Below are 21,334 nucleotides of genomic sequence, written 5' to 3' on the forward strand. Positions count from 1 at the left end.
AAAATATTTTATATACAAAAAAAAAAGAAAGAAATAAATTTATACACGTATTCTTTAATGTATATACATTATTATATACTTTCTCTCTTTCTCTCTCTTTTAAATATAAAATGAAGGGAGAATTAATTATACAAAGTATTGGCCACCTGTGCCGGTCATTTTAGAGTTGAAACCATTTCGTAGAGGGATAAAGCGATCTTGGTCAGGCACTGCATCGAATATCTTAAATTTCGTGCCTTGATCACTCACTTCCATAATAGACGCTACATTACCACATCGATAACAGTAATTAGGTGCTGACCATACAGTGACTAATTCATCCTTTGGAAACATGTATTTATATCCTTCTTGAACCAATTGATGTGCTCTTGCGATTAATGTTAATCCGTTGATATGATTAAACTATGACTTGGTTACTATGGTGACAATCTCTTTTTTATTATCACTTACCTCACTCGTTACTTTAGCGCCAAATAACCATCCTGCTCCTCTTGGGCTCACAGCCCACATATCAATATCTTCAGGATCAGACCACATCAAATCACAGAATGATCCTTCATGAGGTATTTCTTGTAAACGATGAATGGTTCTCATTTGATCCAATGTCTTTATATCAGGAGATAAGCCACCATGAACACATAGTATCGATCCATCAATAATCTAAACTAGATGAGTACACACGCACACACGCTTTAATCTTTATAACCATATTAATCCTTACAGCTGCCAATGTTAGATAATCAAATACTGAACAACAATATTTCCATACATTCGCATTTCCGTATTTCGTCTGACATTCATCTAATTGTATGAGAGTTAAAAAAAGAGGCAAGGAGTAGATATAATTATCTCGATGGTACCATAAAATCCATAAACTTGGGTGATTTGTCTACTTTCATGATTTCCTCTTAATAAAGTTATCTTGTCAGGATATCTAAGGGAGAATGTTAAAGACTGTGTCTCCTTTGTATCCCAGAAATATTTACTTTGCTTTCAAAACTAATAAAAGTGTAAACGTCTCCAGACTGAAATATCCACGATCGACATAATCTCCCTTTTGGTGTGTTTATAAATTAAACTGTCCAAAGAAAAACGGTTGTCATGTGTAATATTTACCATGAAAATATAATTCGTGTCCTTTACGTCTCCTCCTACTTTGAATAGTTCTAATAAATCATAAAATTGACCTTTTTATATAGAGCATATGGTTTAATATATCATATCAGCGTTTTATAAATAAATATACCATGAATGTCTCCACAGACAGTAACAGGTGAACGCACTGGTTGTATGTTTGATTCCTCTAATAATATTTCTTTCACCTATATATATATATATAATGGTAAGATGACTTTATAAACACAATATCTAGTTACCATTTCACATAATTTCTTAATATCTTGTTCTGGCAAGTATTCACACTCCCGGACCTTTTCTAGCCATTCATCTGGATTGCCCATCGTTTATTAAAAATAAAAACAAAAAGAAACGTAATAGCCAAACCAAGGGACGGGGGGAGAATCTCCCATTTCTCATTTCAATGTCCGTTTTTATGATTATTGAATTTTAACCTAAAAGAGACAATGGCAAAGTTTTCAAGAGATGATTGAAAGATTTTATTGGACAAAAAACTCGATTTTCAGTAGAAATTATTGCAGATTTGCAATTGAGACTAAATCTTTTCAAAAATGCTCTTAAAGACCAGTACAGAGACTTTACAGTGTTTCCACTTTGATTCAGATGATGTTAGTTTTTTTTCGGACAAACCAGATTTTTAGGTTACCTTTTTTAGATAAAACGAAAAATAAATACAGGCAGGAGAATTAGTTGTCAGACAAGAAAAAGTATACAACTTACCTGTACCGTGGTTTACTCTATCAATGCCCGCCCTAGGCAAGATCGCTGCCATCATCGAGTGGCATAGCGCGGGCTTTTTTTGAGGAAGGGGCTTCAGTATATATTGAAGAACGCTGGAAGGCTTGCCTCTGAAATCTTGAAGAGCGACCAAGTGCTTGTCGATGACTCTCCATGATTGCTTTGAAATTCAAAACAGTTACCAAATCCCCATTTCATTGATTTCTGGACTCCAAACATTTTTGCTTTGTGCATCTAAGAAAAGGAATTAATGAGATAGTTGTCTACAATTTAGAAGTTAAGAAAGTGGAAACACTGTATGAATTGAGAATGAGTTGCACCAACTATCGACCTGTATAATGGAACATTATCCTGAAAAGTGAAGCAGAGGCGATGGAGAATATATCAAAGTAATATTAAAAGAGACATATTTTGATGAGAAGTTCACTCTTATCATCTTTCTTTTGTCAATGAATACGTGTTGTCAATCTTGATTGTAGAGTTTTGAAAGGAAAAGAATTCCAAATAATGCACTTTGAGGGAACGGTTCGAGCAGATGGTGTAGGTGTTTCTATTGTTAAGCAAAAAGTTGATACTCCAAGAAAAGATGCTTTTAGTGATCGGCAGCGAATGGAGACTATGGATGATCCTTTTGTTTACTTGGAAACACTGTTAACACCTGAGCCACTCAAAAATGAATATAAGTGAGTGCTTATTGATCCTGGTCACGGCGACCTTTCATAATGTACGCACAAAACAAGTTCTCCTGAAAAAAAGTCTACTTTCCGATACACAAGGAATCAGCGAACAGTTGAAGCGAAGTTAAGACGGTTCCATAAACTCGGACAAATATTGATATCACTCAGAGACAGGTATACCGATCAGAAAGATCCACGAGAAACACTAAAGAAGAGAATGAACAAACAACAATAAACGCACCAACAGAATGTTGGATTGAACTTCTCAGAAGCATAGCTGTATGTCCTCGGGCGAATCTTGTAACTATACATGACATAATACAGGAGCTGCTCAAAATATAATAAGCTATTTCAGTACTCTTTTAAATGAATATCAGTATGAAAATATGGACAACTCGAGATGACTGAGTAAGCTACTAGGTGGCCATCACATTGATCACTGTGGCCTTCGTTTCGCACCCTGACGTGATGATATGGTTCTCAGACGAAGAAGAAAAAATTGAAAGCATGATTCTTTAGATTTTCTCGTGTTGATTAAAAGATCACAGTGCCTATTGAACCTTGTCAATGGAATTGCCACTTTGAACTGTAAAATTGTTGGGATACTGCTTCGTCTGTTGGACCCTGTAGTCATGTCATATCAATAACACTAGCCAAGGATGACTTTGTCAGATAAAATGATTACTTGATAGATATAAAACGCGAAAAAGGGGACAACAAAGAAATGAACAGAAACAGCAAACGAGAACCTCTTCGTCTACTTAAGCTTGTTTTTCTTTTATAACGACATCTAGCTGTTGTGTGCTGTTTTGAGCTATAATAACTTATGGCATTTATTGTTAAAATAGTTTCTTTGAGACTTCACCAAATTTTAATCATAGTGATCCCGAATAATTCTTCCATCAGATTACTGAATCAACATTCTCTTTTCTGGACAAAGATCCCACATAAAAGCTTTTTATAAATAGCTCTGAAATCATATTACTTTTCTCAAATATTAACTATGAGTAGTTGGTATAGTCAAACTGAAATCGTCTATGTCATATTTGACCATGTCTAATACTAATCTTTACATGTGAAATTACATTTGACTTAATGTACCTTTGTTAATGCTCTGACCTCTTTTAAAAGGATAATACAGAGGCTCATCATATTGCTTTTATTTTTACACATTTTGTGAGCACTAACAACAACAACAAAACTTCATCCATTACCTTAGTCTGCATTGGTACATAATAGTGGATGTGAAAAACTCAAAAAGAATATACACATAAAAGAAGTTTATTATTTCGTTTATAGAAAAAAAAAAAAAAAAAGCTAGAATCTTCGTTCACCAAAACTATTCAACATAGCTTGGATCCATCCCCCACAGGACGAAAACCTGTTCTAGCATCGTGGAGGAAAAAAAGAAAAAGTAGACTCCTGAGCCCAATATAGTCCATAGCACTAGGTCTCAACCTAGACCTTGCCGAGCATAGACCGCACTGTTGTACTGCCTCTGATGAAACCGCACTACACTATGCCCAGCAATGGTATTTGAATTGTACTGCCAGGACGAGCCAGATGATAAGCCTACCCACGTAATGAACAGCAGAAACGACTTGGTTGCGGAGCCGTTCCCAAAGGCTCTATTCGACGCTAGGGTATTGTTCACTAGCCCAACGAACACACCCCACTTTTTGTGCGTGCTACTTTACAATTAAGTATTTCGCATGCGAAGAGTAGAAGAAAAAGATAGCGGTTTTGAGGTTGTAAGACGCGAATAGAGGGCCAACCATTCAGAACATGAATAAAGTAAAAGAGGGAGAATAGATCCAATCCAGTGTCCAAAAGGACTGATAGCACAAAAAACCAACGTATACCTCGCCAGGCATAGAACGCATTGCTGTACTGTCTATGGAGACTGTACTCTATACCTATAGCGGCCGTTTGGGTCGTACTACCAGAGCCTATTGGAAGGATCTACCACATAATGGATAGCAGAGTTGACTTGGTTGCGGAGTCTTCTCTTGGAGATACTCTATTCAACACAAGGAGCATTGTTGACGAGAGTCTGTCAAAACACTCCAAAAAACCCAGACTAACATGCGCATGCTACTGTACACTTAAGTATGTCACATGCATGATGGAGAAGAAAGGAAAACCATCCACGGTTAAGAGAATTAGTGGTTGCAGCGTGCGAATATAGTATCAGCCATGCAAAATGTGTAAAAAAGAAACAAAAGTAAGGAAAAAGGAGCAAAATGCTGCAAAAAGGCTACATCTTTTTATATCTACCGAAATCTGAAAGAAGTCACGAATAATTTGACCAATTATGAATAGCTCTTGAGACATATGTTGTGTCGTTTAGGCGTTAGGTAGCCTCTTGGAGTGTATAAACTGTAGTAGAGCTACAAAGCGATTAATAAAGAACATTCTATGCTCGTAATAAAAGTAAAATAACACTTTTCTTTTTTTTTTTTTGAAAAAAAGCATTTTAGCTTAAATCTCTAAAAATTGCACGCGTTTTTTTTTTTTTTTAGCTGTGTCCCAAAGAGGAGGCAAAAAGGAAAAAAGTCAATGGAGCTTTTTTCATGAATCTCACCTCATGAGGAGAAAGATGGAAAAATATTTGGAATGAAAGACAGATTGACTGGTATTCGGTACAGAAAAATTGAAAAGACAGCGTAGAAATTTAAAAGCATTCTATGGATAAATTCTTCACAAAAATGAAAGAGGAAGAACTAAAGCCAACATACATGTGTCCATTTCCTGTATCATCGCTTTGACAATTACCATCATATTAGTACATATTGTAACTACTATTTTTGGAAATTTGCCTCAAAAGACTAAGTTGTCAAAGGACTAAGTCGTCTTAAAAAGAAAACTAAAAAGAAATAATATAGTATAAATGACTCCAATATATACAGCAGCAAGCCGACGCTTTTATTGAATACTTCACTTTCATTGGAACTATAGCTTCTTATATCAATCTTGTTACGATAAATCCTTATTGTATCCTCTATATAACTCTTTATTGATTCCGAAGTCAAGTTATACTTCATCGTAACTCTATTGTTATCTCTATTTGATCTACACAAGATCTGCTGGTCGCATACCGAACTAATTATCATTAAATACCTTATTACAGAGCTACTTTATTGACAAGAACTTACCACTATCAAGAATAAACTTATCAAACAGCTCAAACCAAAACCATAACAGACACACATTTACAATATTTCGTATGTCGTGCGGCCCTGGATGGACTTGAAATGCTCACTGATAAAAGGCTACATACTATAAGTCGAATAAAAATAAAAGGCATAATTCATGGGTGAACATAATCATGATTTATATTCATTACATTATTGCAGTACACAAATACATCCTTGACAACACATAATGTAATATACATTATGCGAAGGCAATGAGTGACTATGAGCTTCATTTGGGCTACAGATAAAGCTTTTGCATAGACTATATACATTATTAGACATTTTCATATGAGCCATCATTATTATATTGCTTGTATTGTTTGAAAAGACAAGATGCCCAATACCTGTAACAGATTGTATAACCTAGTCAAATATTCCAATCGCGCCTTTTTTCAGGGCTCTTTAAGCAGATATTGCGGTGATTCGGTTACAATCGCCGACCTAATCATTTCCATTTGGACTGAGCCTTACTTTTGCTTTGTATTACTATGGAAGGAGGAGGAGAGCAAGAAAATGAACAATCAAGGTTTATACCACGCCAACAAATGAATCGAACCAGCTTCTATCTGCTACTATTTCTGTTTTCTTTACTATTCTTCAGCTTTACTGATGACGGTTTAATGAAAGAAGGAAAACCAACCAAGGAAGAAGTGATTCAAGACTTGCAGAATGAAAAAGAAATGCTTGGAAACATGACATTTGGTGTCAACGTTACTCATGTATAAGAGAAAATTGCTTTGATTGGCATCTACTCATACATTTGATAGCCTTTACCCTTGTCAGTTTCTTCGTCACTTGATAAATTATGGTCTGTTCATGACCCCCATTCCTCGCATTACTATCACAACATAACTGGAATATTTAGGGGTATGCATGCTTCAATATATCTTACTAAAACTAAAGCTCATATATCTCTCAAGGTGAATGGAAAAATCGTAATATCAGCATACCTGACACGGCCAATATGACAGAGATAGATGAGGCTCGCAGCAAGTTCAAGTTTGACGGACCAGCTACGTTTACTCTTCAACTGAAATCATTTAGTACAGAACTTGAGGATGCAAATTATATCGAAGTAAGATATCATCTTGATTATATGTCGTAGCTGACATATGAATACATCATAGGGATATATTCGAATAAGGGATGCAGAAAAGAGTGATTCGGGTGTATTGCTAATGACAGGTGGTGTCCATTTTCTTAACAACGGATCCTTATATTTGATGGCTGTTCCAAATGGGTAAAGTATACCCCCCCTTTTGTTTACAAAAAAGACTCATTTTTTCTTTGTTTGGGGGATAGGTTATCTATTCCGCTAGAAGACTTGCTGAATATGCTGCAGTCAAATGCATCATTTGTTGACACTAGAAAAGTACTTGTTGAACAAATTGATAAGAAAATAGAAGAGTTGGATAGAAGCCCTTACTGGGATTGGGAGGTCAATGATGAATCAGCCTATCCCCCTTCATTTTACTGTCAGTTTCAAATGTTTGCTCAATTGAACCCAGTTCCCAAAGAGATCACACAGTCTGACTTGCTGGATTACGAAAAAGGTAATTTAGTTCTCTTATCTTTTTGTACTCTTGTAACATCGGTTGCATAAAAATATTAGAATTGGCGGATCCTCAAGGCATATCAACTGTCAAGCCTCCACCTCCCTTGTTATCAGCTGAACTATACTCACCCAACTGTCAACTGCTGCTGTCGATTGATAAAGAGCCAGGAATCAAGATTGAAAAGTATTATAGGAAAGCAGTTGCCTATGCAGGCATGGCAACGGCTATTGCCATCATACAAATATTTGCTCTTATCCACCAGATGGAATTCACGCCCACACCATCTGTACGTTTCTTTGTGTGTTTAAGATGTACAAACTCAATTTTTTTCTATAGAGTGTTTCAAATGTATCTTACTGGACCATTGCCATACAAGCTGTTATGGATGGATATCTTTGCTTACTTCATCTAACGACAGGCGTAGTGATCGAAAATGTGTTCATCCCCTTTGCAACTGCAGCCTTTTTTACTTTTATTCTAGTTTCCATTTTTGGTATGCGATATTTACTTGTCGTTTGGAGAATACAGCGACCGGAATCGATACGGCCAACTGTCTCCGAACAACAGCAACAGCAACAACAACAACAACAGGAAGAAAGTACAGATGCTTCAGAAAATACATTACCAACAGCCAACATAAGAAGACCGCCGACGACAACAACAGAAGAAGTGAGTCCTTATAGAGAAGTAACCTATCTCTATTATAGGCTATGTAAGTTTTATTTAATATTTATATACAAGATGTTGATGAAACGATTGTAGATGCCATTTTACTACTCGGATTATTCTTATTTTATCAATCCATCACGAGATCTGCATTCATCCAAAACGTCATTTTAGGAACACTTGGCATATTTCTTTATTCCTTTTGGGTACCTCAGATTGTTAGGAACATCTGGAGGGGATGCAGACGGCCCCTAAGCCACACGTATATTCTGGTCATGAGTATCACTCGGTTATCAATACCATTATGTAAGTGATCTCATTTGTCTTGATGCTTTGAGCTTAGTTTATATCGCTAGATTTCTATGGATGTCCTACCAACCTAATCGGCCATGAAACATCATCATGGATATGGGCTATTGTAGCCTATGTGGGTTTACAAGTAGTGATTTTACTTCTTCAAGATGCATTTGGTCCCAGATTATTTGTACCATCCAGAGTAAGTTTAGATGTATACAAAAACAGTAGTGGGTCTAACATCACTCGGTTTGTGTGTGATAGTATTTACCGGATACATATGACTATCATCCTATCTTGACGACAAATATAGATGAGGAAACGGTACAACAGGAAATAGGTCAACCAAAGGACTGTGCAATCTGTATGCTTCCTGTGGATGTAGCTAACCATGGTCACTCTGGACTCAATGTCTTGACTCGAGCAAACTACATGATGACACCTTGCCATCACTTATTTCATACTGAATGCTTAGAGAGGGTAAGTGAAAAGTGATTTATAAACATGTGTGTACTTATATGATATCATAGTGGATGAGAATTAAATTAGAATGCCCTGTCTGTAGAGCATATCTTCCAGCATGCTAGTAGAACCATCATTTTTTTAGCACATTTCATTTAGCACACACACACACACATTATAAACATACAGTGGTTCCACTGTCATTTGGGCTCGAAAAAGGAAACTTTATTGCTTGTTTTATAATTTTTTAATTGACTTGGCCACTTTGTCCAAATACTTTTGGTAATAAAAATACATTTGACAGCATGAATTTTACTTGTATTGAACGCTGCAGTCACGAGACTTTGAAGTGGGGTTTTCAATCATGTAGAGTAACTCTGTGATATGAAGACTTGCAGAGGGAGGAAAGATTAAGGTATCGGTGGGATATGCAACTACAGGGTATGTAACAGAAATGCCAAAAAAAAGGGGTGACGAGCAATAATGTGCGGAGGCTTTTCAGTGTAATGAATGAGCGAAGGCAGGATAATGCCCCAGGCACAGTGATGCGGCCAATTTCTGTTATAGTAAAGAAATGGTTATGTACCATTTGTGTCATATAAAAAACTAATTGGCATCCTACAAAGCATTGCAAAATGGTTATGATCTGGAACACACCGTAATGACGTTTTTCTCCTTACCATTGACTTGAAAAGTCAGAACAGGATGGCTATGCTTCAAAGCGCTGTTGCGCGACAAGGCGGCGAGCTTGAGCGTGTCCAAGCAAAGAGAATGGTTGGTGGTGCTGTCATCGCCAAGCTTGACTTCTCCAAAGCCAGCGGATTTCCTAAACGTGCGTTGGACCAAGCTGGATACAATGGCGTCCGGCCGAGTGACAGTAGTCAGAGTATCCTCCTTGTTCGATTGTTCGACCACCGTAAAACAAACTCCTTCGTTGTATCCGCCACCATGGACGACAGCAACGGATCATAGTATCTTGTCTGTATGTCTATTTCGCTCAACTTGCTCTTGTCTGCGATAGGATCAAGCGGTAGTTTCACCAACCTACAATCAGCATAAATGAAGGGAAGAACAAGGATTTCAAATTAGTACTTGTATGCGTTCTTTTCTCTACCACACAGTGTTACTTACAAATCAGCGATGCCTTCAACGACGCTAGATTTAAAAGGACCCATACTAATCGCCAGAGTCAAGGGGTAGAGATTAGCAGCTTTTGAGGACATGTTCTCCTCGTCAATGGTGGATACAACGTTGACCATTGCCATAAAGTCATCATCAGTGAATTTTAGCGCACCTGGTGGCACATTGTTGTATAGCGCTTGAGCTTGATGCTTTAACAAATTCTTGAGCAATTGTTCTCCAAAAACAACCATTTTACATTCGCTGACTTTAACCAAGCTTGCAGATTTAACGAAAGATGAACTTGACCTGATGCTAAAGTTCTTCCTTTCAGAAGACACACCTGTATCTGGCCATTTGATGGGAGGTAATAACGTTACATGGTATATATCAAAAAGGAAAAAGACTAATTTAAAAGTATATCCTCAATAGGACACCGTGCTACTGTACTTGAAAGCTTTCAGTATGAAATCTTCTCCAGGCTCTTCTCCTGAAAGACGACAGTTGTATGTCAAGTCTTTTATCTCGCCCAAAAAAATCGCTCAATTGAAGGTAGTAGCGAGCTTATTCATTTTAGTACCCTCTTTTTTTTGGTCCTGCAACAAGATTCCTAAAATTTTTTTTTGTAGGGGCGTTTTTAGCCAAGCTTTATTTTTTTTTTTTAAATAAATAAAATAGCCACTTGAAATCAGTGGTGGACTATTGAAAGACAGAACTACTAAAGAAAATTAACAAATATAAAATTAATGCTTGAAGGATTCCAGGCAACCTATGATAGCCCGAAAAACCAACAAGATTCCTAAAATCCGACTACTGTTTACAAAAAATTGTCCAATTGACAGTCGAACCACTGTATAATTCAAAGTCACGTTTTTTTAATGAGTGGATGAAAGTGGGTGTTAGAGAGAAAGAGAGTAAGAAAAGAGCACGCGTTTTCTTTTTCTACTTTTTTTTTGTTATTTTTGAAAAAGAAACATGGGCAAAAAGAGAAAGACAAAGCAAATCAGGCCTTGGTGTTGGTATTGTGAAAAAGACTTTGAGGACGACAAAGTGCTAGTAACACATCAAAGAGTAAAGCATGGGTTATATATATTCTCTTGTATAATCTAGGTTAAACCATTAGATTAGGCAAAACACTTTAGATGTGAAGTATGCAGCAAAAAATTGAGTACGTATAATATATATATATATATATATATAGCAAACAGTTATTCATTCCATGTAGCTACTGCAGGTGGCATGGTAGTGCATGCACAGCAAGTTCATAAAATCGAGATTTATAAGCAAAGTATCAATTAAACAAACAACTCTACATCAACAAAACTAATACATCTCCTATAGGGTCCCTAATGCACTTCCAGGAAGAGATAATTTAGATATTGAAATATTTGGTATGGAAGGTATTCCCGAAGAAGATCTCGTTGCACATGAGCTCAAGGTAGCTGGTTTAAATAACAGTAAAAAGGCAAAAACGTCAACAGGTGGGTCAGGTCAGTATAGTGAACTGACATTAGAAGAGATTCAAGCACAAATGGCTGCTCATAAGGCGACTGCTAATCCTAATTTGACAACAACGACAACTTCCAACATCACTACTTCAGCTGCACCAACGTCAGCAACCATTACGGCGGCTCCAGCTAAACCAGCTACAGCTACAGTTGCAGCAGCACCTCCACAGTACTATTATGGTCAACCTTATGGTGATTACTATAATCAATATTATGCCAACTATTATGGTGCACCCGGAGGCTACCCATATGGTTATCCACAAGCGTGAGTTAAGAGAAAGTGATGATATCATGTATAACATGTGTTAAAAAATCCATCCATAGACCGTATCCTGCAACAGAATATCCAGCTTACGGAACCATGCCCGTACCTGGTGCTCCACCCATGCCACCAACAGGCATGACTCCACCTGTTCCAAACACGTCAGCTTCGTCTGATGCGACTCAAGTGAATACCATCTCTACAGCCACACCGACCTCATCATCGCCACCACCGCAACCACAAGCAGCAGCGCCACCATCAACAACAACAACAGCAGTAGAAACATCGCCACCATCAGGACAGGAAACACAAAATACGACTACTGATTCAACTACAGGATTCACTACCACAAAGAAGAAAGCAACCAAGGTAGTGTTGATATTTAATAATCAAGACTATTCAGCGGTAAATTAAATAATAAGCTTATTGACACATAAACTAATAACAACAACAAATAGGAGGAACAAAGGGCACTATTAGATAAGTATAGAGTGAAATAAGTTTCCCCCCCTTCTTTCTTTTTGATTATTGATTATTGAAATCATACGAAAAAAAATAAAAAAGTGTGTCAAAAAAAGAACCTTTCTCGTGTTACATTATCACGTTTTTATATTGCACGTCTTTTTTTCTTTTTTCATTCTTTTTTTCTTTACTTCTTCTTTCCTTCTCTTAAAGTAATAGTAAAATGATAGATGAACTAAAAGTAGGGCCACATCAGAGGGCTCATTCGGTGATGGCTGTACCTGGTGAATTTGGACAACAACTAAAGAAGAAACATAAAGAAAACAAAGATGAGTCATGGTACCAAGCGATCTATAAACGATATGGATATGAACCTAAACAAAAGAACAATCCTTCTTATTTTGGTCCATATCTACTATTACAAACATTAGGAGAAGGAGAGTTTGCAAAGGTGAAAGCCGGAGTTCATATTGAGACACAGCAAGATGTAAGTTCACTTTTTATTATTTACATTATGCTCACTATACTATTTAGGTAGCTATTAAATTAATGAGAAAAGAACATATCCAACACGCATCATTAGAGACTAAGCTTGAAAGAGAAATATCTGTGCTAAAGGTTGGAAATTAAACAGATCAAAAGAAAGATTATTAACATATAGCAATAGACCGTACATCATCCTTTTATCGTGAGCTTATATGAAGTACTAGAGATAAAAAACTACATTGGCATTGTCTTACAACGTGCATTTGGTAAACATAAAAACAAAGAAAATAACAATGCCTTACTTATAGATGTTAGGTGGTGAATTATTTGATTACATATTAAAGCATCATTATTTACAAGAAAATGAAGCTAAAAGACTATTCGCACAGTTGATCAGTGGAGTTCATTATATGCATCAAAAACATATTGTTCATAGAGACCTTAAACTGGTAATGTAAAGTGAATAATGAGAGAGGAGGGGGGAAAGGCTGTGTGTTGATATGCATATTAAAAAAGGTTACTAGGAAAATTTGCTGCTAAGCAAAGATAGAAATATACTTATCACAGACTTTGGTTTTGCCAATCGCTTTCAAATTGAACATCAAGATCTTATGGCTACTTCATGCGGTTCTCCTTGTTATGCAGCCCCAGAACTTGTCATAAACGATGATGATAATAACCACTATGTTGGCACTGCAGTCGACATTTGGTCATGCGGTGTCATCTTGTTTGCTATGCTTTGTGGCTATTTGCCCTTTGATGATGATCCTAACAATCCTCAAGGCGCGAATATTCACTTGTTGTACAAGTATATAATTAGTACTCCACTTGAACTACCCACTTCCATGAGTGAAGATGCAAAAGACTTACTTCGTCGTATGTTGGTGCCTGATCCAAGAAATCGCTGCCAAATGAACGACATCTTGGATCACCCCTGGCTTCAAGATTATCATGATCTTTTACATAAATCGATGGAAGAACTCGAGCAAATGGCTTCGGACACTCGGTTCACTCTTTCCGTATCACCCAACACACAGACAAACATATCGGAATCTCGGGAACAGGATGTGCAAGAGCATGGGGCCATTTGTGTTACCAATACCGATGATGTCCCTTCGCTGATCGTAGAAGAAAAAGAAGAGGAAGAGGAAGAGGAAGAAGAAGAGAGCCACCCATCGACACCAGAAGAACAGCAAAAGACGACCTTATTTCAATCAAAATTCTTTTCAGCCATTTCTAGACATGTCTCGGTCAAAATACCACAATTTAACAATATACCAACACGATCTCAAAGTGTTCAAGCTCGTCCAAGGACTATAAGTGACATACAGCCTAAACCTCAAGCATTTGATATTTTACCTTCTGTCTCTGAGCAGACCACGATTCAAAAGAAATCAAAAGGACAGAAATTGAAGGACTGGTTCAAACGAAAGAATACACCAAGTAAGTAAATAATAAGTATTCATGATTCAAGAAAAAAAAAATAACATTGGTTTTCAGGTACGAAATCAACCATCGAGCGACTAGGCTTACCCGAGAGACCATTGAGTACGATCAACCCTATCCGTGCGATGCCCATTGGTAAACCACTGGGTTCCTATGCAGCTGACTTTAATGATTCTAAACTCCGAGTACATCGAGGAGCTGTAGATCAAGATGCGCTTACATCCAAAGCACCTAATGAAGTGTTATTTACAATCAAGGAAGCACTCACATTTATGGGTATTTCTATGAAAAGAGTGCATGATTTTAAGATTAAATGTATTCGACCTTCACGTCAACAACAACAACAATTACAACTACAACAACAACAACAACAAAAGAGGACATCATTAAAATTATTCTTTCATCATAACTTGCATAACAACAACCATATTAATAATAATAATAATAGACATAAAGGAGAGACAATGTATGGAGAACAAGGCATTGATAGTGGAGAACAAGTTCAATTTACGGTTGAATTATCCAAGATTGAAAATTTACCTGGTTTATATGTAGTTGACATACGTAGGATTAGAGGTAACATATGGGCATTCAAATTCCTATATCACACCTTATTGGACCTATTGGATTTAAGAAATGGCGGCTATATGGCTCATAGAAGAGTCTCCTTTGATGAAAAACAAAATCGTATCAGTTATTTAACCACAAGTACTCATTCAACCAATGATTTCTATTAGTCAAAAGTCATATCGGACATTATAATATTATATCTCGAGCCAATAAAAAATAAAGAAAATTGTGTGCTTAAAGACGCAATGTTCGCAAGGTTGTTTCTTTACAAGCAAAAGTTTATATCAAAGATATCTGACATCTCTTTTTTTTCTTCTTATATTTCATCAACTCTTCCCCTCTTCTTCTTTTTCATTATATTAATATGAGTCACCAATTCTTGAACGGTGAATCTGCTTCTATTGTAGCATCTGAAGCATTTAGTGAACAAATCTATACCTACAGATCAATCAAAACAAGTGATAATGAAACCATTTGGAAGAATAAGCCCAAGTTGTCAATCTATAGACAAAATGAATTGATCATTGACTCATCCCTGCATACTTCTGCCCTTGTGTCCTCACATACTTTGATCTCTACTATACCCCAATTATATCAATTGGCTCAAGCAAATGCATCAACTGTCATTCACGTCTCGGCGGAAAACACACATGCTTCCTTTGCTGATTTCTCAAATGTAATGGCTGTCCGTCAAAGTGGCTTGACTCTCTTGTCATCATCGACTGTTCAAGAAGCGTATGATCTGGCTATCATCGCGCATGTCGTTGCTATCAAGACCCATTCGCCCGTCCTGCACTTCTTTGACTCGAAGCGTATCGCTTCTGAACATGCTACTGTTCAGACCGTGACTCCTTCGATCATCTCGGAACTCATCAATTCTCAAGATATCGAAGCATATCAGCAGTATCAACCTCAATCGCAGCCTGCTACGGCTTATCTCCAATATAAGCAGAAGCAAGCTGAAACCCCAGTCGATATCTATGCTGCTGTACAGGAAGCTATGGTTCACTTTGCTGCACTCACCGGTCGTCATTATTCACCCTTTGAGTACAGTGGACATCCTGACGCAGATCAGGTTGTGGTTGCCATGGGAGCTGGTGCTACCGTGGTCGAGAAAACAGTGGATGTCCTACGTGTTCAGGACAAGGATGCCAAAATAGGTGTACTCAAAGTCAGGCTCTACCGTCCTTGGTCTGATAAGAACCTCTTCAGTTACTTACCTGCCTCTGTCAAGCGTTTGGCTGTCCTTGAACCTTGTCAAGATGTTGCATCGAGCTGGAGTCCTCTGTTTTTGGATGTTGTTGCTGCTTATCAGACTGCTGAGAACAATCAGGTTGACATCGTCAGTGGTCAATACGGTGTGCGCGATCATGACTTTTCTCCTGCTCATGTACAAGCAGTATTCCAAGCACTTGCTTCCAACATTGAACGGAAGTTTGTAGTAGCTAGTCTTCCCGCTGTTGCAGGCTCCTTGCAGGTCGTGCCAGAGGAAACAGAACAGTTTGTAATTGTCGGTCAAGAAGAAGCTGCTCTTCAGTACGCCCAACGTGCTGTTTCTGGTGGTAAGTATGCTCAGGTCTACACAGTCGATGGTGTCTCCCATGTCCGTGTCTCTTCTATTCCTGGTCCTTTCTTGCCTTCTTTGGTCTCTCAAGCCAAGGCTGCTATCATCCTTGAAGGCGCAAGTACTGTCTCTGTTCCTAGTGCTCTTCATGCTCTTGCTTCCTCAGGTGTTGTGGCCGTTACTGGTGATCTTGAGCATCTGTCAGATGCTGCTAAATATGCAATCAGCACATCCAAGGTCAAGGTGGTCTCGTTCCAAGGCGATTTTAATAACCTCTCTACTACTTTGTCTGGTGCCAAGCTTGTTGCTGTCCCTCAAGACTGGTCTCAATTACCGGTTGGTGCTGCTCCTTCAGCTGTCGAAGCTCCTGTCGCTGTAGGTGCGCCTTCCTTGGAAACACCCTATGTCAAGCTGCTCGATCAAGTGTTCCAAAACCGTTTGGATATTGCCAATGCTGTTCATAGTGCATCCGTCTGGTCTCCTGATGCTCAGCATCCTGAATCAGCTGCTCCCGAGTTTGGATATGGTAAGATCCTCAGCAAGGTTCAGGAACGCGCTCGTTTCATCGACACGGTTGAACGACGTGTTAAGGAGAACAAGGTCAAGGGCGATGTCAAGACACTCTCTCAATGGCTTCTGACTGTCAAGTCTACCACTTATGATGTCAAGGCCATTCAAAAGGCTGCTGATGCTGTCGTTGCTTCTGCCACGGATGAATATGTCTTGCTGAACAAGGATTTGCTGTACCCCAAGTCTAACTGGCTGATTGGTTCTGACTCTTGGGCTTACGATCTCGGTCAATCAGGTGTGCACCATGTTATTGCTCAAGGCGAGAACGTCAACATGCTGATCATTGATACTTTGCCTTACTCCTCTTCAGTCGCTCGTGATCAACGTAAGAAAGATATCGGCCTTTATGCCATGAACTTTGGTAACGTCTATGTTGCCTCAGTCGCCATCTACTCATCTTATACTGGTGTCCTTCACGCTCTCATGGAAGCCGATGCCTATCAAGGTCCCTCCATCGTCTTGGCCTACCTACCTCAACAAGCAGACGCTGTCAATGATCCTCTCTACACTCTCAAGGAAACCAAGGTCTCTGTTGACAACGGATCATGGCCACTCTACCGATGGAACCCTGCTTTGGAAGCTCAAGGCAAGGAACCTTTCTCTCTTGACTCTCAACGTATCAAGAAGGACCTTGAAAAGTTCTTGGAACGCGAAAACCACTTTTCACAAATTGTCGCTCAACATCCTGATATGTCACAAGTCCTCGTGAGCTCTTTAGAAAAGGTAAATAGATATATATATACAGTTTTATGAAAATCAATATACTTATTTTTTTTTTAGGATGTAGAAAAGAGACATGATGAATTGAAACGCAAGGCTCGCGAAGACTATGCCAAGTTACTCTCAGGCCTGAGCGGTGCCAATGGTCCTCCCTTGACTGTCTTGTTTGGTTCTGACAATGGTAACGCTGAAGGTGTCGCCAAAAAACTGGCTACTCGTGCCAAATCCAGAGGTCTTCAAGTAAAGTTGATGGCTATGGATGACTATCCAGATATTCAAGAACTGTCTGGTGAAACCAACGTGGTCTTTGTTGTCTCTACTGCCGGTCAAGGTGAATTCCCTTCAAACTCGCGTGAATTCTGGAAAGCTCTTAATGGTCTGATCCTTGGCGATATCAACTTTTCTGAACTGAATTATGCTGTCTTTGGCATGGGTGACAGCCACTACTGGCCACGTGAAGAAGACGCTATCTTTTACAATCGACCTGGTAAACTCTTGGACGCTAAACTCGAAGCCCTGGGAGCAACTCGTCTTGTCGACTTGGGTCTCGGTGATGATCAAGATGCTGATGGATACGAAACGGGTCTTGCTGCATGGCAGCCTGAATTCTGGAAATCGTTGGGTGTCAAGGATGTGGGTGCTGAAGATGATGAACCCAAGTTGACAGACGATCAAATGAAGATCAATTCCAATTACTTACGTGGTACGATTGCTCAAGATCTTTTGGACGAATCAACAGGCGCCATCAGTGAAATCAACGGTAAATTGCTCAAGTTCCATGGATCCTATGGTCAAGATGATCGTGATGTGAGAGAAGAACGCAAGAAGATGGGCCTTGAAAAGGCTTTCAGCTTTATGATCCGTGTCCGTATGCCTGGTGGTGTGTCCACGCCTGCTCAATGGCTTGTTATGGATGATTTGGCTGACAAGTATGCTAACGGTGCCATCAAGTTGACCACACGTCAGGCCTTCCAGCTTCACGGTATTCTCAAGAGAAACTTGCGTTCGACCATCCGTGGCATCAACCATGCTCTTCTCAGTACACTGGCCGCCTGTGGTGATGTTAATCGTAATATCATGATCTCGCCCGTCACCGAGATTCCTGAAGTTCACGAACAAGTGCAAGCATTCGGCCAAGAACTCATGGAACATTTAGCACCCAAGACAACGGCCTATCACGAAATTTGGTTGGCTGATGAACAAGTGGCTGGTAATGCTGTCCAAGATTTTGAGCCTCTCTATGGCCCTACCTACTTGCCTCGTAAGTTCAAGATTGTCATTGCTGTTCCTCCCAATAATGATGTGGATATCTATGCTCACGATTTGGGTTACATTGCTATTGTTGATGACAACAAAAAGGTGGTTGGTTACAATGTTACTATTGGTGGTGGTATGGGTATGACTCATGGCAACAAAAAGACGTATCCTCGTCCTGCTACCTTGGTTGGCTATATTCCTGCTGAGCTGGCTGTCAAGTGTGGTGAAGCTGTCATGACAACTCAACGTGACTATGGTGACCGTACCAACCGTAAGCATGCTCGTTTCAAGTACACCATTGACACGTATGGTATCGACTTTATCAAGAACGAGATCGAGACTCGTATGGGCGTCAAGTTCCAAGATCCTGCGCCATTCGAATTCAAGGACAACGCAGATCGATATGGCTGGACCAAGGGCGTGGGTGACAAGTGGCATTTCTGTATGTTTATCGAGAATGGTAAAGTCAAGGACTGGCCCGACTTCCAACCCAAGAGTGGTCTTCGCGAGTTAGCTCAATGGCACAAGGGTGAGTTCCGCTTGACACCTAACCAACACTTGATCATTGCCAATGTACCTGAGGCTGATTTGGAAAAGACCAAGGCTTTGTTGGCCAAGTACAAGATGGACAATCTCTCATTTACTGGTCTTCGTAAGAATGCTATGGCCTGCGTTGCTTTACCTACTTGTGGTCTCGCCATGGCTGAATCTGAACGTTACTTGCCTACTTTGGTTGGTCACCTCGAAAAGGCAATTGAAGCTGCTGGTCTCCGTGACGATGCGATCACTATCCGTATGACTGGTTGCCCTAACGGTTGTGCTCGTCCTTACTTGGGTGAAATTGCATTTGTGGGTAAAGCTCCTAATACGTATAATGTCTATCTGGGTGGTGGTCATAAGGGTGAACGATTGAACAAGTTGTACAAAGAAAGTTTACGTGAGGAAGAAATTTTGAAAGAGATCAATCCGATTATTAAGCGATATGCCACTGAACGATTACCTGATGAACCATTTGGTGACTTTGTCATTCGTGCTGGATACGTAAAGAAGACAATAACTGGAACTGACTTCCATGAACTTTAAAATGTATATTAATAATTTCTTTATTACACTTTTTGTATACTACTACTGCTACTACTATTACCAATAAAAAAAATCACTTTAGACATGAAATATCCTTTCGGGAAGTCATTCTTTTCGTTTTGTAAGCAATAGATTGAGTTGACGTCAGTATATAAATTCATATTATCATAGAATAGGATAATGGCATAGTATGCTTGATGGAATATTGTAATGAATTTGTATAGATAAGCAATCCGGAAAAACCATTTTCTGTTAGTCAGATTAATCAGAAAAGGTGACACAATATGTCAACGATAAAAGCCCCGCCAAACATTTTAATTACATTTTACTCTACTCTTTTTATAACTATGCCCAACTCGACGTTCCCTGCTGTCATCTCCTTTGGTGATAATAGAAAACCAATTATATCTGCCAAGTACGGTGAAGATGATGATGCTGATTTTGCTATTCGTATGGCCAATGCTGTAGAAGTACAAGAAATAGACAGCAACCTGTATATGAGCAAAGAGCTTTGGTTACCTGCTGGTGCTCGTGGTGTCTTTGGTGGACAGGTAAAGTTTAGATGGAAAGATGAGCGCAATGACTTAATTTTAGTATAGATTGTGGCTCAAGCCCTAAGAGCAGCCTTTAATACCGTAGCGGAAGAATTTGATATTCATGTAAGCAAAAATCATACATCTACATACTTTTTCTGACATATCGCAGTCACTTCACAGTTATTTTATCTTGGCTGGTAATGTGGAAGTACCTGTCATTTACCAGGTACACCGCTTACGTGATGGAAAATCTTATGCGACAAGATATGTTACTGCCTCCCAAAAGGGAAGAGCCATCTTTGTTTGTAGCTTCAGTTTTGCTAAACCCGACGACAAGAGTTTCCAACTGGCACATCAGGCAGAAATGCCCAAGGTTCCTCCTCCTGAATCCCTTCCTTCGTAAGTAATAAGTTATCAGACATGTGTTTATGTGCTCACTGTTGTAAATAGAGACTTGGATCGACTGAAGAAATTGTTGGCACAAGAAGACTCTTCGCCTAAATACCGTGAATATATACAGGCAAAAATCGAGGAAAGTTCCCCTGTAGATTATCGACAAGAGTTTATAACGAAACCTAATGCAGAAGGAGTAAGAAGTGATTGAATATAAAGTGATTATATTATTGCTCATTGTGCGTACTTTTTTATAGCATCGTTATTTCAAAACAAGAGGAAAATTAGGAGATGATAAGAGACTTCACGCCTGTGTCGTTGCTTATGCTTCGGACAGCGGATTTATTGATACAACAGTGGCAGCAAATGGTGTACCTTCAAGTGGAGTTGGTATGCTTACTAGCTTGGATCATTCTATGTGGTTTCATGCACCAGTCAGAGCAGACGATTGGTTATTGTATCACATGCATAGTCCTAGAACGAGTAATGGACGTGGTGTTGTGTTTGGTAGAATTTTTACAAAGGATGGAACACTTGCTGTTACTACTGCACAAGAAGGCCTCGTTCGACTGACCAAGCAAGAACAAGAAAAGCGTAGAAAAGCTAAATTATAGATTATAGAAATAAGCAT

General features: G+C 38.9%; 7 protein-coding genes across 7 annotated transcripts; 6 read left to right on the forward strand and 1 right to left on the reverse strand.

Annotated features, from left to right (window-relative positions):
• Window positions 1-126: 126 nt before the first annotated feature.
• Window positions 127-1,504, reverse strand: RHIMIDRAFT_307231 (Metallo-dependent phosphatase; the record flags this gene model as incomplete). Its single annotated transcript, XM_023614520.1, has 9 exons — window positions 1,377-1,504; window positions 1,247-1,322; window positions 1,117-1,187; window positions 987-1,054; window positions 861-934; window positions 722-801; window positions 451-660; window positions 174-402; window positions 127-146 (listed from the first exon to the last, which is right to left on the reverse strand). Exons 1-9 carry the CDS (start codon window positions 1,458-1,460, stop codon window positions 127-129), a joined length of 912 nt encoding a protein of 303 aa, XP_023470636.1. The 5' UTR covers window positions 1,461-1,504.
• Window positions 1,505-6,822: 5,318 nt separating this feature from the next.
• Window positions 6,823-8,946, forward strand: RHIMIDRAFT_1146 (uncharacterized protein). Its single transcript, XM_023605302.1, has 8 exons — window positions 6,823-6,989; window positions 7,052-7,302; window positions 7,362-7,591; window positions 7,642-8,017; window positions 8,068-8,277; window positions 8,328-8,467; window positions 8,530-8,745; window positions 8,796-8,946. The coding sequence occupies exons 1-8, from the start codon at window positions 6,928-6,930 to the stop codon at window positions 8,850-8,852; spliced, it is 1,542 nt and encodes a 513-aa protein (XP_023470637.1). The 5' UTR covers window positions 6,823-6,927; the 3' UTR covers window positions 8,853-8,946.
• A 327-nt stretch (window positions 8,947-9,273) lies between these two features.
• On the forward strand, window positions 9,274-9,921 carry RHIMIDRAFT_252499 (uncharacterized protein). Its single transcript, XM_023610954.1, has one exon. It carries the CDS (start codon window positions 9,433-9,435, stop codon window positions 9,697-9,699), a length of 267 nt encoding a protein of 88 aa, XP_023470638.1. The 5' UTR covers window positions 9,274-9,432; the 3' UTR covers window positions 9,700-9,921.
• An 861-nt stretch (window positions 9,922-10,782) lies between these two features.
• Window positions 10,783-12,223, forward strand: RHIMIDRAFT_252501 (uncharacterized protein). The gene is made up of 6 exons (XM_023610955.1): window positions 10,783-10,917; window positions 10,975-11,014; window positions 11,072-11,129; window positions 11,188-11,619; window positions 11,679-12,021; window positions 12,075-12,223. The coding sequence occupies exons 1-6, from the start codon at window positions 10,822-10,824 to the stop codon at window positions 12,114-12,116; spliced, it is 1,011 nt and encodes a 336-aa protein (XP_023470639.1). The 5' UTR covers window positions 10,783-10,821; the 3' UTR covers window positions 12,117-12,223.
• Window positions 12,224-13,076: 853 nt separating this feature from the next.
• On the forward strand, window positions 13,077-14,891 carry RHIMIDRAFT_1221 (uncharacterized protein). Its single transcript, XM_023605416.1, has 2 exons — window positions 13,077-14,007; window positions 14,065-14,891. The coding sequence occupies exons 1-2, from the start codon at window positions 13,176-13,178 to the stop codon at window positions 14,745-14,747; spliced, it is 1,515 nt and encodes a 504-aa protein (XP_023470640.1). The 5' UTR covers window positions 13,077-13,175; the 3' UTR covers window positions 14,748-14,891.
• Window positions 14,892-14,944: 53 nt separating this feature from the next.
• Window positions 14,945-19,774, forward strand: RHIMIDRAFT_243074 (sulphite reductase hemo protein, beta subunit; the record flags this gene model as incomplete). The annotated part of the gene is made up of 2 exons (XM_023609892.1): window positions 14,945-17,437; window positions 17,495-19,774. 2 exons carry the CDS (start codon window positions 14,945-14,947, stop codon window positions 19,772-19,774), a joined length of 4,773 nt encoding a protein of 1,590 aa, XP_023470641.1.
• A 347-nt stretch (window positions 19,775-20,121) lies between these two features.
• Window positions 20,122-21,317, forward strand: RHIMIDRAFT_232380 (acyl-coenzyme A thioesterase 8-like protein; the record flags this gene model as incomplete). Its single annotated transcript, XM_023607731.1, has 5 exons — window positions 20,122-20,325; window positions 20,374-20,433; window positions 20,480-20,709; window positions 20,761-20,899; window positions 20,961-21,317. 5 exons carry the CDS (start codon window positions 20,122-20,124, stop codon window positions 21,315-21,317), a joined length of 990 nt encoding a protein of 329 aa, XP_023470642.1.
• Between the last annotated feature and the right edge of the window lie 17 nt (window positions 21,318-21,334).

The sequence above is a fragment of the Rhizopus microsporus genome (assembly GCF_002708625.1).
Source record: "Rhizopus microsporus ATCC 52813 unplaced genomic scaffold scaffold_1, whole genome shotgun sequence".
In the NCBI taxonomy this organism is placed as follows: domain Eukaryota; kingdom Fungi; phylum Mucoromycota; class Mucoromycetes; order Mucorales; family Rhizopodaceae; genus Rhizopus; species Rhizopus microsporus.

Coding starts and splice junctions, on each gene's coding strand:
- RHIMIDRAFT_1221 (XM_023605416.1), top strand. CDS start 13,176: ATGGCTACTTCATGCGGTTCTCCTTGTTATGCAGCCCCAGAACTTGTC. Junction 14,008..14,064: donor CAAACGAAAGAATACACCAA/GTAAGTAAATAA, acceptor ATTGGTTTTCAG/GTACGAAATCAACCATCGAG.
- RHIMIDRAFT_1146 (XM_023605302.1), top strand. CDS start 6,928: ATGACAGGTGGTGTCCATTTTCTTAACAACGGATCCTTATATTTGATG. Junction 6,990..7,051: donor TTGATGGCTGTTCCAAATGG/GTAAAGTATACC, acceptor TTTGGGGGATAG/GTTATCTATTCCGCTAGAAG. Junction 7,592..7,641: donor AATTCACGCCCACACCATCT/GTACGTTTCTTT, acceptor TTTTTTCTATAG/AGTGTTTCAAATGTATCTTA.
- RHIMIDRAFT_252501 (XM_023610955.1), top strand. CDS start 10,822: ATGGGCAAAAAGAGAAAGACAAAGCAAATCAGGCCTTGGTGTTGGTAT. Junction 11,015..11,071: donor AGTATGCAGCAAAAAATTGA/GTACGTATAATA, acceptor CATTCCATGTAG/CTACTGCAGGTGGCATGGTA. Junction 12,022..12,074: donor ATAATCAAGACTATTCAGCG/GTAAATTAAATA, acceptor AACAACAAATAG/GAGGAACAAAGGGCACTATT.
- RHIMIDRAFT_252499 (XM_023610954.1), top strand. CDS start 9,433: ATGGCTATGCTTCAAAGCGCTGTTGCGCGACAAGGCGGCGAGCTTGAG.